Source organism: Saccostrea cucullata, unplaced genomic scaffold, assembly GCF_032062105.1.
Source record: "Saccostrea cucullata isolate Sc308-1 unplaced genomic scaffold, CSIRO_AGI_Scuc_v1 ctg64, whole genome shotgun sequence".
NCBI lineage: Eukaryota > Metazoa > Mollusca > Bivalvia > Ostreida > Ostreidae > Saccostrea > Saccostrea cuccullata.
The window spans coordinates 317648-331527 of NW_026937285.1; the positions used below are offsets into that span (position 1 = coordinate 317648).

Genomic DNA, 13880 nt, shown 5'->3' on the forward strand with positions numbered 1-13880 from the left:
CCCAGGTTTAAACCTCCAGTTTTATTTTTGCCATCTTAATTCTGTGATCTGTCAGGGAAATCCCCGCCCTGCAGAGACCGCTCACTATACCCCCACCTTTTTATCATCATCGTTCTGGGACCGGTCAGGGTAAACCCCCGCCCTGAGGAGAGAGGCCTTCCAGCTGTCCACTTCCTCCTGGTTTTCAGCTGATAGTTCCAGCTGTTTGTAATCCTTGTATACATTCCTGAACAAATTAATGCTTCAGTTGAAAACATCAAGAGAAAACTTTTAGATGTCCAAATATTAATGCATTACCAACAACATATTGAACTTTATCATTACTTGCCTTGATTCTTTTTTTTAACTTTTAAAATTTGTACATCTTAAAATCTTTGGCACTTATATTTGAAAATAAAAAACATTTACTATCTTTGGCACTTTAACATTTGAAAATATAATTAATCATTAATATTATGGTTATATGTAAATTGCATATTCAATCAAATAAATTGAACTAAGATATACATAAAATGGATTATAATCCAATATATTATACACATGATTATAATGGAAACAAAAAGCAGAATGCAGAACAGAAATGTGTGGAATTTGTCTTAATATATTACTAGTATATACTTGTTCTATGAAATAGTTGTGTACGATACTACTACATGTACTTAGTCAAAATGGTGAGTATGTTTTCTTTCTTCCTGTTATGTAATTTTGTAAGTGATGTACGTAATATAACAATGAAGGGTACATATGTTATGATCATATATGTGTGTACATTACATATACAACAACATTCAGGATATACTGATTCATCATGGGAGTGAATCTGCTTTAAAAAACTTACAAACATCATTAAGTTATGTCATATATACATTGTAACATACATGTATTTTGTTTGATTGAACTATATAAACCAAGAAAAATGATTTTCAGTAAAAAAACTGAAATATCATTCAGATCGAGGTCTTGTTGGTATTACCATGATCACATGAGGGGTGATGATCACAACGCCATAATTTCATAATTCATAGTGTAAATAAAGTTATTCAAACAAGTTTAACTGAAACAAAATCACCAAGTTAAAACTAAGCACCACCTATTTAAAATATGAATTTAAAAAGAACATGCCATGGAATTCTCATTAACTCCTCTCATAAGACTCAATGATTTCAGAACACTTTTCCTTGATGGCTTTTAAATACTTGTAAAGTTCTATCAATCCAGCATATTTCAGCATTGGTGAACAACTGGTATGTTTAGAGCATGAATGTCCTTAATAATAATTACACTAAACTTATCAAGTTCCCCAAAACCTAAATCCAGGATTGATATGTAACAGTCTGAAATAAATGTAAATTAGCAACATTAATTTTGTTTAGAAATGCTTTGAGAATTATCGTAGCAGGATAAGCTATAACTAGCTATAACTTCACTCACAAGGTTCACGTATCTTTACAAAAGCAATGATATTTTAAAAGCACTATGTTCCATACTTAAAGTAACACTAGCTGCTCTCAAAGATCCTCAACTATTTCCAATATCACTGACATCAATATATCATTAGTAATTCTTAAGTTTCAATAGTTTCTCTTACTCCAATGAAATTATGAATATGTAAGCTACAAAAAAATCATGGGTGACAGAGGAAATTCTAGTCACGTAATCTTGTGTCTTGCTTAATAGCTTGATCAATTCATATTTTAGGCATGATTTCTGGATCCATTTAGATTTGGACTATATATGTTTCTTTCCAAATTCAATAAATGTATGTGTTAGCTAATAATAAATACAGTGGAAGTTTTTCAAGCATTTTTTTCTCTCACTCTTTCGAAACTTCATAAAGTCAAAATGCAGGAGCACTACACAGGCAAATGGTATGTTAGCACCCCAAGCCATGCACATGCAGGATGAAGGATGGATACACACACAGCACCCACAAAAAAAAATTTCCCGTTAGCTACAGTGTATACATGAAGAAAAAGTAAAATCCAAGTAAATGTTAAGGTCGTAATAAGGATGAAAACTCAGAAGTGTGACTCTGGCTTCATCACATACCTTCCAGATTCGGGGTTAAACAATGCAAAACAATGCTTAGTGAATAGACCGCTTTCCACGTCTTTCACTCTGAGGCCATCGAGGGGGATCATGAATTTCTTCTCTTTTTCCTAGAAAGTTCAATGTTCAAACATGCTACAGTGCTGTTAAATTTGTACACTCGTACTACAATTATAGGAAAGTTGTCATGCCGCAGCCTTTTAGCTGGATGGTAGGCCTAACACAGTAAAAAGGCACTGATTTGCTAAGTTAACATGTAATTAGTAACCTGAAAATTCAACTGTTTAGAAAAACATATAAAGACATATTAAAATTTGTACCACAAAGAGCTGACCTAACTCTTTTTTGAGCAGTATAAATGTATCTGATTTTTTTTATGAACAAGAACTACAAGTTCAATGTTGTTGTCTTCTCATAAATGAGTGACTGCATATGTACATGATATGATGCATGATTTTCTCAATCAGTACAATTTGCTTAAAACTAAAATAATTTCCACCATTTCTATTCCACAAAATATGTGATATGGAACATAAAAAAAAGCAAACAAGGATTTAGTGTTAGGCACAGGATATAACACATAATACCAATGCTATGCGTGCAGTTGCGTATACGTAGATCACTCAACCTGTTATCTTGGTTAAAGATTGCGAATGACTTTCTTTTATTCATAAAGCCTGTGTCAGGTATGTCTCGAACTAATAGGCCGTCCAGACTCATAACATATTTCTTCTCTTTTTCCTAGAATAGTTTTCAGTCTTTCGGTTAATAATAAGTTTGTTGTAATGTTATCAAATATGCACTTGTGCCAAATTCTTGAGGACGGGAATGGTTAGTGCTGGATTGAACAACCTGTTACGTTGACAAGGAGTATGAGTGAATCCTGTACAGGTACAGGTAGGATGGAAGCTTTTCAGTCTTACAATAATAGGATTTGAAAGACAGAATCAAAATTCCAACTCAAATTAAATAGGCAAGCTGTCAAACTACATTTATTTAGCTTTTTTACTATTTCAGCTTCTGGATTATAAACTTTTCCTATACTTGTTTTGGAAATCTTATTGTCATATCATTACCCGGTAACCTTATCTTTAATTTTTATTTTCCAAGTAAAAATGTCTAAATATTATGAATAATCTTAAGAATAAAAAGGTATACTATTAAACACTAACAACTTAAAGGCAGAGATTTTTTACCGGGTGGTAAATTCCAGGTGAGGGAGGGGCTTATTTTGTACAGGTGAGAATGCCTTGGGGGCTAGCAGTCTACCTCTGGTCATCTGTCTCTTAATCCCTATACACAGGAAGTGATTTAATACACAGTGAAATACACCAAGTGTCAAACTTTACCTGTGTTGGGGATTTTGAGACAATTTTAAAATTAGTAGTAAAATTATATTGATTTACTTTTGACTTTTTGAGAACACCCCTAACAACTTAAAAAATATGATATAATACTATAAATTCAAATATTAAAACAAAGATTATTTTAGATTTGAGTGTATGTTTTAATTAAAAAAAAAACTCCTGTAACAACCCAATTCGACTTTAAAAATTTATTCATCCACAGGATTCTCTCTATTAATTAAACAAAAAGAGAGTCGTGTTAAGTACATTTCACTAAAAAAAAAAAATATCTAAATTTATCCTAACCTTAATAAAGCTTTTTCACCATGAAACATGCTAAAAATACTGCTTGTAAATTCTTATCTGATTAAAAAAGGAAAATATAAGTGACCCATGATTAGAAACGTTATATTTTAAAATTTAATTACTTCACTTCGTGCTGCTCTGAACTTTTTCAATAACATTTCCACTTGAAGGTTACCATAATGATTTAGCATATTAAAATTAATAGCGAAATTTCATTTGAAAAAAAAAAATTATGTACCAAAGGTTAATTTTAAAAAAATGTATATAATATTATAATCCTTTCAAATACTTAAGGTATATTTAATTTATATATTATCAATCTAAAAATGTTCATAGTAATACAGTTTCTGTATACAATGTTCAGTAAACATCAAAGGATCAAAAGTTAATTAGAAGGTCACCACGAGTCCCAAACAAGGTGTACAGGGTATACACAGAGACCTGAGTAAGTAACTGTCAATCAAGTTCCAGCATCCATTGATGGACCTTCACACACTTGATTGACAGGGCTACCCAGACCAGGTATTTTTGAAGGCGGTGCTTAAAATCTCTGCCTTTAAGTAACCTCTGAACACCCCCTTTCCCAATTCTTTTGCACAAAACTTACTTCAATTAACATGGACTTTTATTTTTTTCAGTTACTGAAACTGGAAGAGAAGTCTTTAAATAGGACTCAGACTGCATTATAAAATATTGTGTTATAAAACTTGAGAAAGAGAAGGAAAGTAACATTAAAACTGAAATTAATAAAACAAACCTTTAACATTACAGATAACTATATGTACAAATCACTTGTCTACTTTGCATGCCGTCAAACTGTGCAGAAACACTTAACACAAAGAACAGACAGACAGACACACAACATAACAGCCTGGTAGTTTAGGACTGGTCGATATAGAAGGGTTGGAATCTTCCGATCCGTCTACCATTATATACCTATTCTCATTTGAATACAGAGCAAACGAAGGCCTTTTGTTCAGAATCCCTGCTTCTAAATCCCGCACTCTTAAATTTTCCAGAGATAACATATATTTCTTGTCTTTCTCCTGCAAGTTCAAAGTCTTCATTGTGTGACAAAATGTTCATGAAATTATGTACATTTAGGCATAGGTTTTTTAAACATGGATTGCATACATTCCAAAAACATAAATATCAGAATGATACTACTACAATTTGTCTACTTTGTCAAAATATTAGAAATATCATGCCCTGTGACCAAGATAAACTTGCACATGCATGTCATTCAATAGTGAAGGTTTCAATGTTAACTACCAGTATATAATTTTGTAAATAGGATATTTATAGGAAAGAACTTGTATAAGTTTGAAAGCGTTAACGATTTTTTAAAAAACAATGTTGATTTTCTTTTTTCATTAAAGAAATACTCAGCTGTAAACTTTATCACAGAAAAATGGCTCGTAATCAAGAACAAAAATACAAACTAAAATGCTTGTTATTTAGCATGCTGATGGAGATGTTATTTTGACGTTGAATGGATTTTGAAGGTTATATTCAGTCATACAATGGAAAAACACATTGCAATAAATTCACAAACGACAAAAGGTATGTGGAGGAAAGTGCATAAAGATCTTGGTTAGCATACAGTACTTTAACAAAATCAACTTTCCATTTGGTGGGAAAACTTAGGATTGAATCATGAAACAGTTATGTATTAACATATAGTGACTGGTTTCTTTGTTGTGTGTGCTTTGATCAGAAATTCTTCTCTTACAACAATTATCGAACATATATTGGATTAAATAATTTGACAATTTAGAAGCATGAGAGAGATTATTGACTTGAGAAATATCATTATGAAATATGTATATTAATTCAAAAGGTAGTTTTCAATCACAAAATATCACAGCAAATTCATATATGTATACAATAAAAAAAATAATACATTGAAGAATTTGAATTCATATTTAAGTTTTAATCCCAGATGAAAATAATAATAATACCGGTAATTAATACTTAATACATTTGAGAATTTCATTTTATTAAATATTTTGAATCTAAATGTATTTTCTTGGTGAGTCAATATTGCTAAGAACGAAAACACCCACCTCCTCGTCCTTGAACCAGGAGATGCTCTCAGCCGTCAGGACAAACCAGAAATCCTTGGATCCACCCTTCATGAAGCTGATATTATGGAGAGTTAAATAGCCCTTTCTTATCACCTGACAAATTTAAGAAAAATAAAAAAACTAAAATTCAAATTTTATAGCACACTACTAGTAGTATAAATTTTAAGGTTCATTTTTTTCAATTTCTCAATGAAGATGTTAAGCAATCTCACAAAACGCTGTAAATTTCTTGCTCATAAATGAATTTATTTTTGACTGATTATTTGGAAAATAAATCTGAAAACTTGAAAGCAAAAACTGGCCATGATAGTGATGGTACATACAAACAAGAGGCCCAGGGGCCACAGCGCTCACCTGAGCACATGAGCTAGGAAAAAAACACATACCAGATCAGAACTGAAGTTAACTTAAGTTGGGGGGGGGGCTTGAATTTTAACCACCAAGGGGATCATAATTTGATCAAACTAGAATCTACATTACCTGAGGATGATTCCATACAAATATAACTAATCCTGGCTTTGAAGTACTTGAAAAGAAGATTTAAAAAGGTTTCCCTATATATTTCTATGTAAAACTTTGGTCGGCCATTTTGGCCACACCCTTACCCCGGGGGTCATGACTTGAACAAACTTGAATCTACACTATCTGAGGATAATTTCACTTGGGTTTCATCTTTCGTGTTTCAATGGTTCTTGAGAAGAAGATTTTTTAAGATTTTTCCTATATATTCCTATGTAAAACTTTGATCGGCCATTTTGGCCCCGCCCTACCCCCGAGGGTCATGACTTGAACAAACTAGAATCTACACTACATGAGGATGATTCCACATGAGATTCATCTTTCCTGGCCCAGTGGTTCTTGAGAAGAAGATTTTTAAAGATTTTTCCTATATATTCCTATGTAAAACTTTGATCGGCCATTTTGGCCCCGCCCTACCCTTTGGGGGTCATGACTTGAACAAACTTAAATCTACACTACCTGAGGATGATTCCACATGGGTTTCATCTTTCTTGGCCCAGTGGTTCTTGAGAAGAAGATTTGTGAAGATTTTTCCTATATATTCCTATGTAAAACTTTGATCGGCCATTTTGGCTCCGCCCTACCCCCGGGGGCATGACTTGAACAAACTTGAATCTACACTACCTGAGGATGATTCCACATGAGGCACATCTTTCCTGGCCCAGTGGTTCTTTAGAAGAAGATTTTAAAAGAATTTTCCTATATATTTCCATGTAAAACTTCGGTCGGCCATTTTGGCCCCGTCTTACCCCCGGGGGTCATGAATTGAACAAACTTGAATCTACACTACCTGAGGATGATTCCACTTGAGTTTCATCTTTCCTGGCCCAGTGGTTCTTGAAAAGAAGATTTTTTAAAAATGCCAATAAATTTTCTCTAATTCATGATTATCTCCCCTTGGAAAAGGGCGTGGCCCTTCTTTTGAACAAACTTGAATCCCCTTCACTCAAGGATACTTTGTGCCAAGTTCGGTTGAAATTGGCCCAGTGGTTCTTGAGGAGAAGATGAAAATGTGAAAAGTTTACGCCGACAACGATGACGACGACGACGACAGACAACGGACAAATTTTGATCAGAAAACCTCACTTGAGCCTTCGGCTCAGGTGAGCTAAAAATGACAAAAACAATGGAAAAAAATTATTAAGAAAGTTTATTTGAGGATTTGGCAAAGGAAGGCTATATAAAATTGAAAGAATTTTATGGTTGATATTCTTTCAAAATTGCAAAAAAGTGTACATGTAGCATTTTTTTATGCTTCACAAAATCACTGTTGATGGATTGGTACCTACACAGACTTATTACAGGGTAACTGCAAAAATACATGTTACATGTACATGATGTATGTGTACTTAATTCTCAGATCATTTAAAATAGTTTAGCTATACTTGCATTTTTTGATAAGAATACAAGCTTTTATATGGAATTCTTTTTTTATTTTAGGTTATTTTTATGATGTTTTAGGATTAAGAAAATTAAGGGATATGAGAATTCTCACTCTCTAAATATCCATTCATTTTAACTATTATTTAGAAAGAGTTCATGCTGTAAAATGGCCATCTCTCAAGCAAGGCTATTAACTTTTTAAAAGAATTAAAAACAGATAGTGGTCAATGTCTGAGGAAGTTTCCTAAAGAGGAAAATAATCTTCATTCTTGTTAGGGAAAATTAAGGTTAACAATTTTTAAGACTTTTATCACAAAAAAATTAAATAACAATCACTTGCCTGAGAATACTGTAAAAATTTTTAATTAAACTTAACATATACATACACGTATATTACACATAAGTATTATGCATTGGTGCAATGGAAAATTTACATTGGCAAAGTGTGTTTGCTTTTTGAAGACTTTTCATAAATATATTTCAATGACATGTAAAAACGTATAACATACTTTATATTATTTATTTGGATAAATATAAACATAAAAGTGAAGAAGAGAGAAAAATATTCCAGGTGCACACCTTCATCTGGTGAAAAATAAGTGTACAAATTTTCAGATTAATCCTTGCAATAGTTTCTGAGAAACGGTCCGGACAAAACCACAAAATAAAAATGAAAAAACACCTGTAAAATTCAAAATAATAATCGAATCAAGATGAAAATATCAGGTGCACAACTTCATATGGTGAATGCTATCTGTAGGTGAGTGACGGTTAAACAAAAAGATAGGTAAGGAGTCAAATACCTGATTGCCAACTTTTTTCCGTTCTTTATTTTCGGCTTTGTTATGGGCACTGAAATGATGGGTTAATCGAAATTAGAAATGTTAAATCTACAAGTGCCGTGATGTACCTGATTGGTGACTTGCTTTCTCTCTTTGTGCACCGCCCTATCAGCGCTGTAACAGAATCAGCCATAATAATGTAAAAGCTCATCTGTCTTTCTCACAGATCATTCAAATCAGAAATATTTATAACAGCAAACATCTAAATAAAAGCTGAAATAAGATATATACCATAAATCTACAGACTTCAAAAAAGATATTTGCATGTAATTATCAATAAAATCTTTCATTTTTTAAAAGTTTCTACATACCCACAGTTCTCTGAAAAGATTTTCAATTGGTACCAAAAATAATATAAGTAAAACATGCTTATTGCCAACATGCTTATAATAAACTGATGCTTATAGCAAAAAGATTTTCCCCCTTCACTTTAAAATTTGTTGTAAACTTAATGGATATAATGAATGAGGCTTATAAAGAAGCAAAATCACTCATCCCTGGCACTTCCTTATTTAATAAATGAGTTTTACTGTACATGCACACCAAACAAAACAGGCAGAACCTTTCTCACTGAATCACCTCTAATGAAAAAAAAATGCAATGGACTCCCATTAAAGAAAAATATGCATTAATATTTAATATTAATTCATTCATTTAATACTGTAAACCCAATTTTATATACATGTGAGAAATTTTCATGAGGTTTGCAAGAGCCTTGTCATCATGAATTTTTCTCGCCGCGGACCTTTTCTCAAAGGCTCTGTGTCTACAAACAACAGATTGAAAAAAGACTTGATCGCGAAAATTAATTGGCGTGAACTTAGTTTGCCCCCACTAAATCATGAAATAAAGTTGTCGTGAATAATACTTGGTTTACAGCATCTTGACTTACAATGCCTTAATTTCCACTAAATATGCTTACTTGGCGAATCCTATGAAGTCCTCGTGGTTGGTATTAATGTAGGCGAGCTCGAATTCCACGTGTAACTTGAGCTGTTCCTTGGCCTTCATTTCCTGCTCCCTGATCCTGTTGTTGACTATACTCTCTGTCTGGTCCCGGAGTCGTGGATACCGGCTCATCTAATGTAGTCCAAAACACAATCATTTCAGAAAGAAATTTTATATTTTTCTTAATTTTATTTTCATTTTACAGTACACTTGATATACTTGTAAAAATATAATTCAGACAAAAAATGATATTGGCAAATTGGCTATTCATAGTTTATTAAAGTTTGGGAAAAAAAGACAGATATCTTCAACTCTCATTTTGTTTCAAACCTAAATTTGTTTAAATATAAAATAAATGACACAAGTTTCTTTTTTCCTATCCTGATAATTCTGTGTTCCAGATACCTGATATCTAACCTATACAAAGATTCCTTTACATTTTGAAAGCATTGTTTTTCAATAACAAGTACAATACCTTTTCTGTACATTTATGCACAACTTTTGTTAATTCTGTGACCACCATATCTATTGCTTTCAATGAAGGCTCTTTAAGCTTCCTTATATATTCTTTAACAATGGCCTCAAAGGCTTTATCTGGAGTAAACAGGCCTGTCCTGGAAAACAACAATGTTAAAAATTTATTTTCAAGTTCTGAAAAATATCACAATTTTCCAAAAAAAAAATTTCAGACTTCATTTATTATCTAAATTTATTTTCAAATTCTGAAAAATATCAAAATTTCCAATAAATTTCAGACCTTTAGATTTCTATGAATTATTGAATATGCACTAAAAATCTGATAAATTGAAATTTTTAAGAAATGTTCTTACCCAATTAAAAAAATATTACTCACCTAATAGCATGGATGTTACGGATGGCTATACTGATTTCTTTCCTGAGTTCACGTTCATCAAATTCAATCTAGAAACAGAAACAAGAGATCAAATGCTTTATCTAAGTTATACATGTACCTTGCAAAAATATATACTACAAAAAAATCAAATCACTGACATCCTTGGGGGTTTTAATATTTACATCTACTTTGGTTCAGAAATATTAGCAATTAAAACTACATTGGTTGAAAGTTTTTGTTGTGCCACATTTAGAATAAGTTTCTACTCCAAGAAATTTTTACCTGAAAGTAGGGGCCAGTGAACATACATGTATTTAAATAGAATTATAAACACAGTCTTAAATAAAAATTGGATGGGCTTCATACCTTAACCAATTCAAAAGGAAAGCGTTCGTGAAATATCCTGTTAATTTTGGCTCCTCCTGACAGCTCTCTTGTGTTAATCTCTGTTCCTGAACCTTCTATACTCTTATCAAAATCAACATTGAACTGTTGAATCATTCTAAAAAATTACATACACAAAAATTTCTTGAAAAAGCTCATTAAGTATTCACAAAACAATGCAAATAAAATAACCTGAAAGGGTAAAATTCATTTTTGTACAGTTAAATATGAACATTTTGTATTTTTGTCTTCTCACGCAGGTGAAAAGACTAAAAAATCAAAATATTAATCATTTCTCAAATAACTCAAAATCTGAGCAGAACTCACTGCATCATTGCTTTAGTTTTTCTAGATGGGTCGTCTGGTTGGTAATTTTTGAATTCCTGAACATCTTTCTCCATACTTAGAAGCTGACTTTGTAGCTTGTTCCTTAGGTTTGGCAGAACATCTCTAATGTGATTGGTCAGCTGCTGGTTAAGGACTCTCTGTAGGTACGGTGTGCCCATTCTGTCAGCCATGTGTCTACAGAAGACAAACACTGCCACATAAGTACACTCACAGCAAAAATTATGAAACAGCAATTAATCTAGCAATTTATCCTTTCTTTTAAAACTATAAATCATTCTAAATTCTAACTGATTTGAGAAGAATTCATATTTACAATCAACACCTCTGGTGGAGGTATGAAGCCATTTTGTTATCGACAACAAATGTTCAGATTTTACCCCAGCATATAAAAATTCAGTAAATTAACATATTCCTTATTGCTGTGCAAGAAATAAATGGGATTTAAGTATGATAGCCAATCAGAAATTCTAACTACCTGTACGATGGGTGACTGAGGAAGAACTTGCGTTCCCCTGCCAAAGCCTGTCTGATGTCTTTCCTTCCATCAATGTCTTGTTGACTTCTGTTTACCACTCCAACATAACCTGTTTAACACATCAATTTATATCATGAATGTTCTAGAACCATACTGTCTGCAGAGAAAGTTTTGAACCCAATTTTTTTTTTTTGTCCCTGCACCCTCGTAGCAAACGAGCAACATTAAAATTCTGTCAGGGCTAATTTAAAGTGGGGCAAAAATATACATGAACATGCACATCTGAAATTTTCCAGGACATTTTACCTCGCCGTAATGGTAATGTCTTGTTCTCTAAAATGTCCCTGGCATCTGTCCCTTTGTCCATTAAATCTAGCTTGGTTATCACACCAATGGTCCGTAACCCTGCAAATTGGTATAGAAAAATTATACAAAATATCCCTCATCAAGGATCAAACAATTGAAATTTTATCAAATATTGATGAATAGGAAATGTGCAAGCCTAAAAAATTTAATTAAAAAAAAATTCTTTTAAATTATACTGGCTGCACCTTTGCACTGATTGTACACACATTTTATTAGAAGTATGCCAAGAAAAAAACTCATGCAGCCATCTGAATCCCTAAAATAGGTAAATACTGGGACCAAAAACAATTGCATTTTGTACCTTGGGGGTCTACTTCTTTTGCTATTTTTAGAGCATCAGAGTTGGCCAAATCAGTGTTAGCAGGGGAGACAGCCAGGATCAGACAGCTCTCCTTGGTGATAAACTCTAGAAGCATGGACCTGATCTGCATTTCTATGTCGGGTGGCTGGTCACCAATGGCAACACGGGTCATACCCGGCAGGTCAATCAGGGTCAGGTTCAAAACTATGAGGTTAAAGGTCAAATTGTTACCATAGGAAACATTGTCAAAATCAATCAATAATAAGAAATTTTACAAAAACATTACAAAATTGAAAACAAAACTCTTTATCAATGTATGCTTAAAAACATCATTTTTCAAAAGGAAAGTGGTTGAATTTTCATGAAGTAAAAAATGTAATTTCATCATGATTTATCTCGATACGCACCATGAGGGGAATAGACCCTGAGGTTGATAGGGATATTAGAGATCCCCTTATTGTGCCCCGTCACTCTATCAGTTTCTGCCTCAATTTCTTTCCGTACTTCACTAAAATCTGTGAACACAGTTCCTTTCTTGTGGAGAAATTCTGCATACTCTGTATCAAACACAAGAACAAAAAGCAATATATTACATCTTGCTTATAATTATGAAATAAAAAATTATTTGCATACACAAGTTATAAACAAGAGGCCCAGGGGCCACAGCACTCACCTGAGCACACCGGCTAGGAAAAAGCACATATCAGATCAGAATTGAAAGTTTACTGAGGTTGGAGGGGGGGGGCATAAATTTTAACCCCCCAGGGGTCATGATTTGAACAAACTAGAATCTACACTACCTGAGGATGATTCCATATAAATATCACTAATCATGGCTTTGAAGTTCTTGAAAAGAAGATTTTTAAAGATTTCCCTATATATTCCTATGAAAAACTTTGATCAACCATTTTGGCCCCACCCTACCCCCAGGGGTCATGATATGAACAAACTTGAATCTGAAGATAATTTTACACAAGTTTCATCTTTCCTGTCTCAATGGTTCTTGAGAAGAAGATTTTTAAAGATTTTTCCTATATATTTCTATGTAAAACTTTGATCGGCCATTATGGCCCCACCCTAGCCCCGGGGGTCAATATTTGAACAAATTTGAATCTACACTACCTGAGGATAATTTCACATGAGTTTCACCTTTCCTGTCTCAATGCTTCTTGAGAAGAAGATTTTTAAAGATTTTTCCTATACAGTATAATCTCTCAATGTAAAACTTTGAATCCGGAGTGCCACTTTTGAAAATTTGTTGTTTATTTACCCAAACACATATAAAATATAATTAAATGATGAATCAATCAACATATTGATCATCTATAAATTATTGAATAGTCGCATATGACTTACTGTACCTGAAAGGAAATGATTTCATGATATATATAGGCGTACTATATATCACCTGGATTTCCTCAGAGAGTTCATTCAATGTGTGGTTGCACAATTATTTACGATGTGCTAATTAAGAAGTAATTTTTATTAAAAAAAAAGATTTTTCCATTTTATATTCCGATTATTATTTTGATTTGTAAAACGTATATATTTTTGTGTTTATGTTATAATGTGGTAAAAGGAGTTAAAACAAAGTTAATTTTTTAAAATTTTAATTTAATCCTATAATATTTTTTTCACGGGCTGTGTCTCTGCCACATTTCACTGATTTCGTC

The 13880-nt window shown here is 32.7% G+C and overlaps 1 protein-coding gene across 10 annotated transcripts in view; it reads right to left on the reverse strand.

Moving 5' to 3' along the window:
• Window positions 1-13880, reverse strand: part of LOC134247726 (dynamin-1-like) — a 31758-nt gene that overhangs the window by 10125 nt on the left and 7753 nt on the right. For 5 of the 10 annotated variants that reach the window (XM_062730076.1, XM_062730081.1, XM_062730080.1 and 2 more), the window contains exons 4-16: window positions 12615-12764; window positions 12208-12411; window positions 11847-11945; window positions 11541-11649; window positions 11045-11239; window positions 10700-10835; window positions 10334-10401; window positions 9956-10094; window positions 9455-9612; window positions 8494-8542; window positions 5768-5881; window positions 2678-2790; window positions 97-226 (exon numbers count right to left, since the gene is read on the reverse strand). In XM_062730076.1, the coding sequence (XP_062586060.1) occupies window positions 97-226; window positions 2678-2790; window positions 5768-5881; window positions 8494-8542; window positions 9455-9612; window positions 9956-10094; window positions 10334-10401; window positions 10700-10835; window positions 11045-11239; window positions 11541-11649; window positions 11847-11945; window positions 12208-12411; window positions 12615-12764 (1664 nt within the window). Of the gene's footprint in view, window positions 1-96; window positions 227-2049; window positions 2160-2677; window positions 2791-4637; window positions 4748-5767; window positions 5882-8493; window positions 8543-8600; window positions 8647-9454; window positions 9613-9955; window positions 10095-10333; window positions 10402-10699; window positions 10836-11044; window positions 11240-11540; window positions 11650-11846; window positions 11946-12207; window positions 12412-12614; window positions 12765-13880 lie in introns of all 10 variants that reach the window. The other 5 variants (XM_062730073.1, XM_062730074.1, XM_062730077.1 and 2 more) reach the window with 5 other exon arrangements.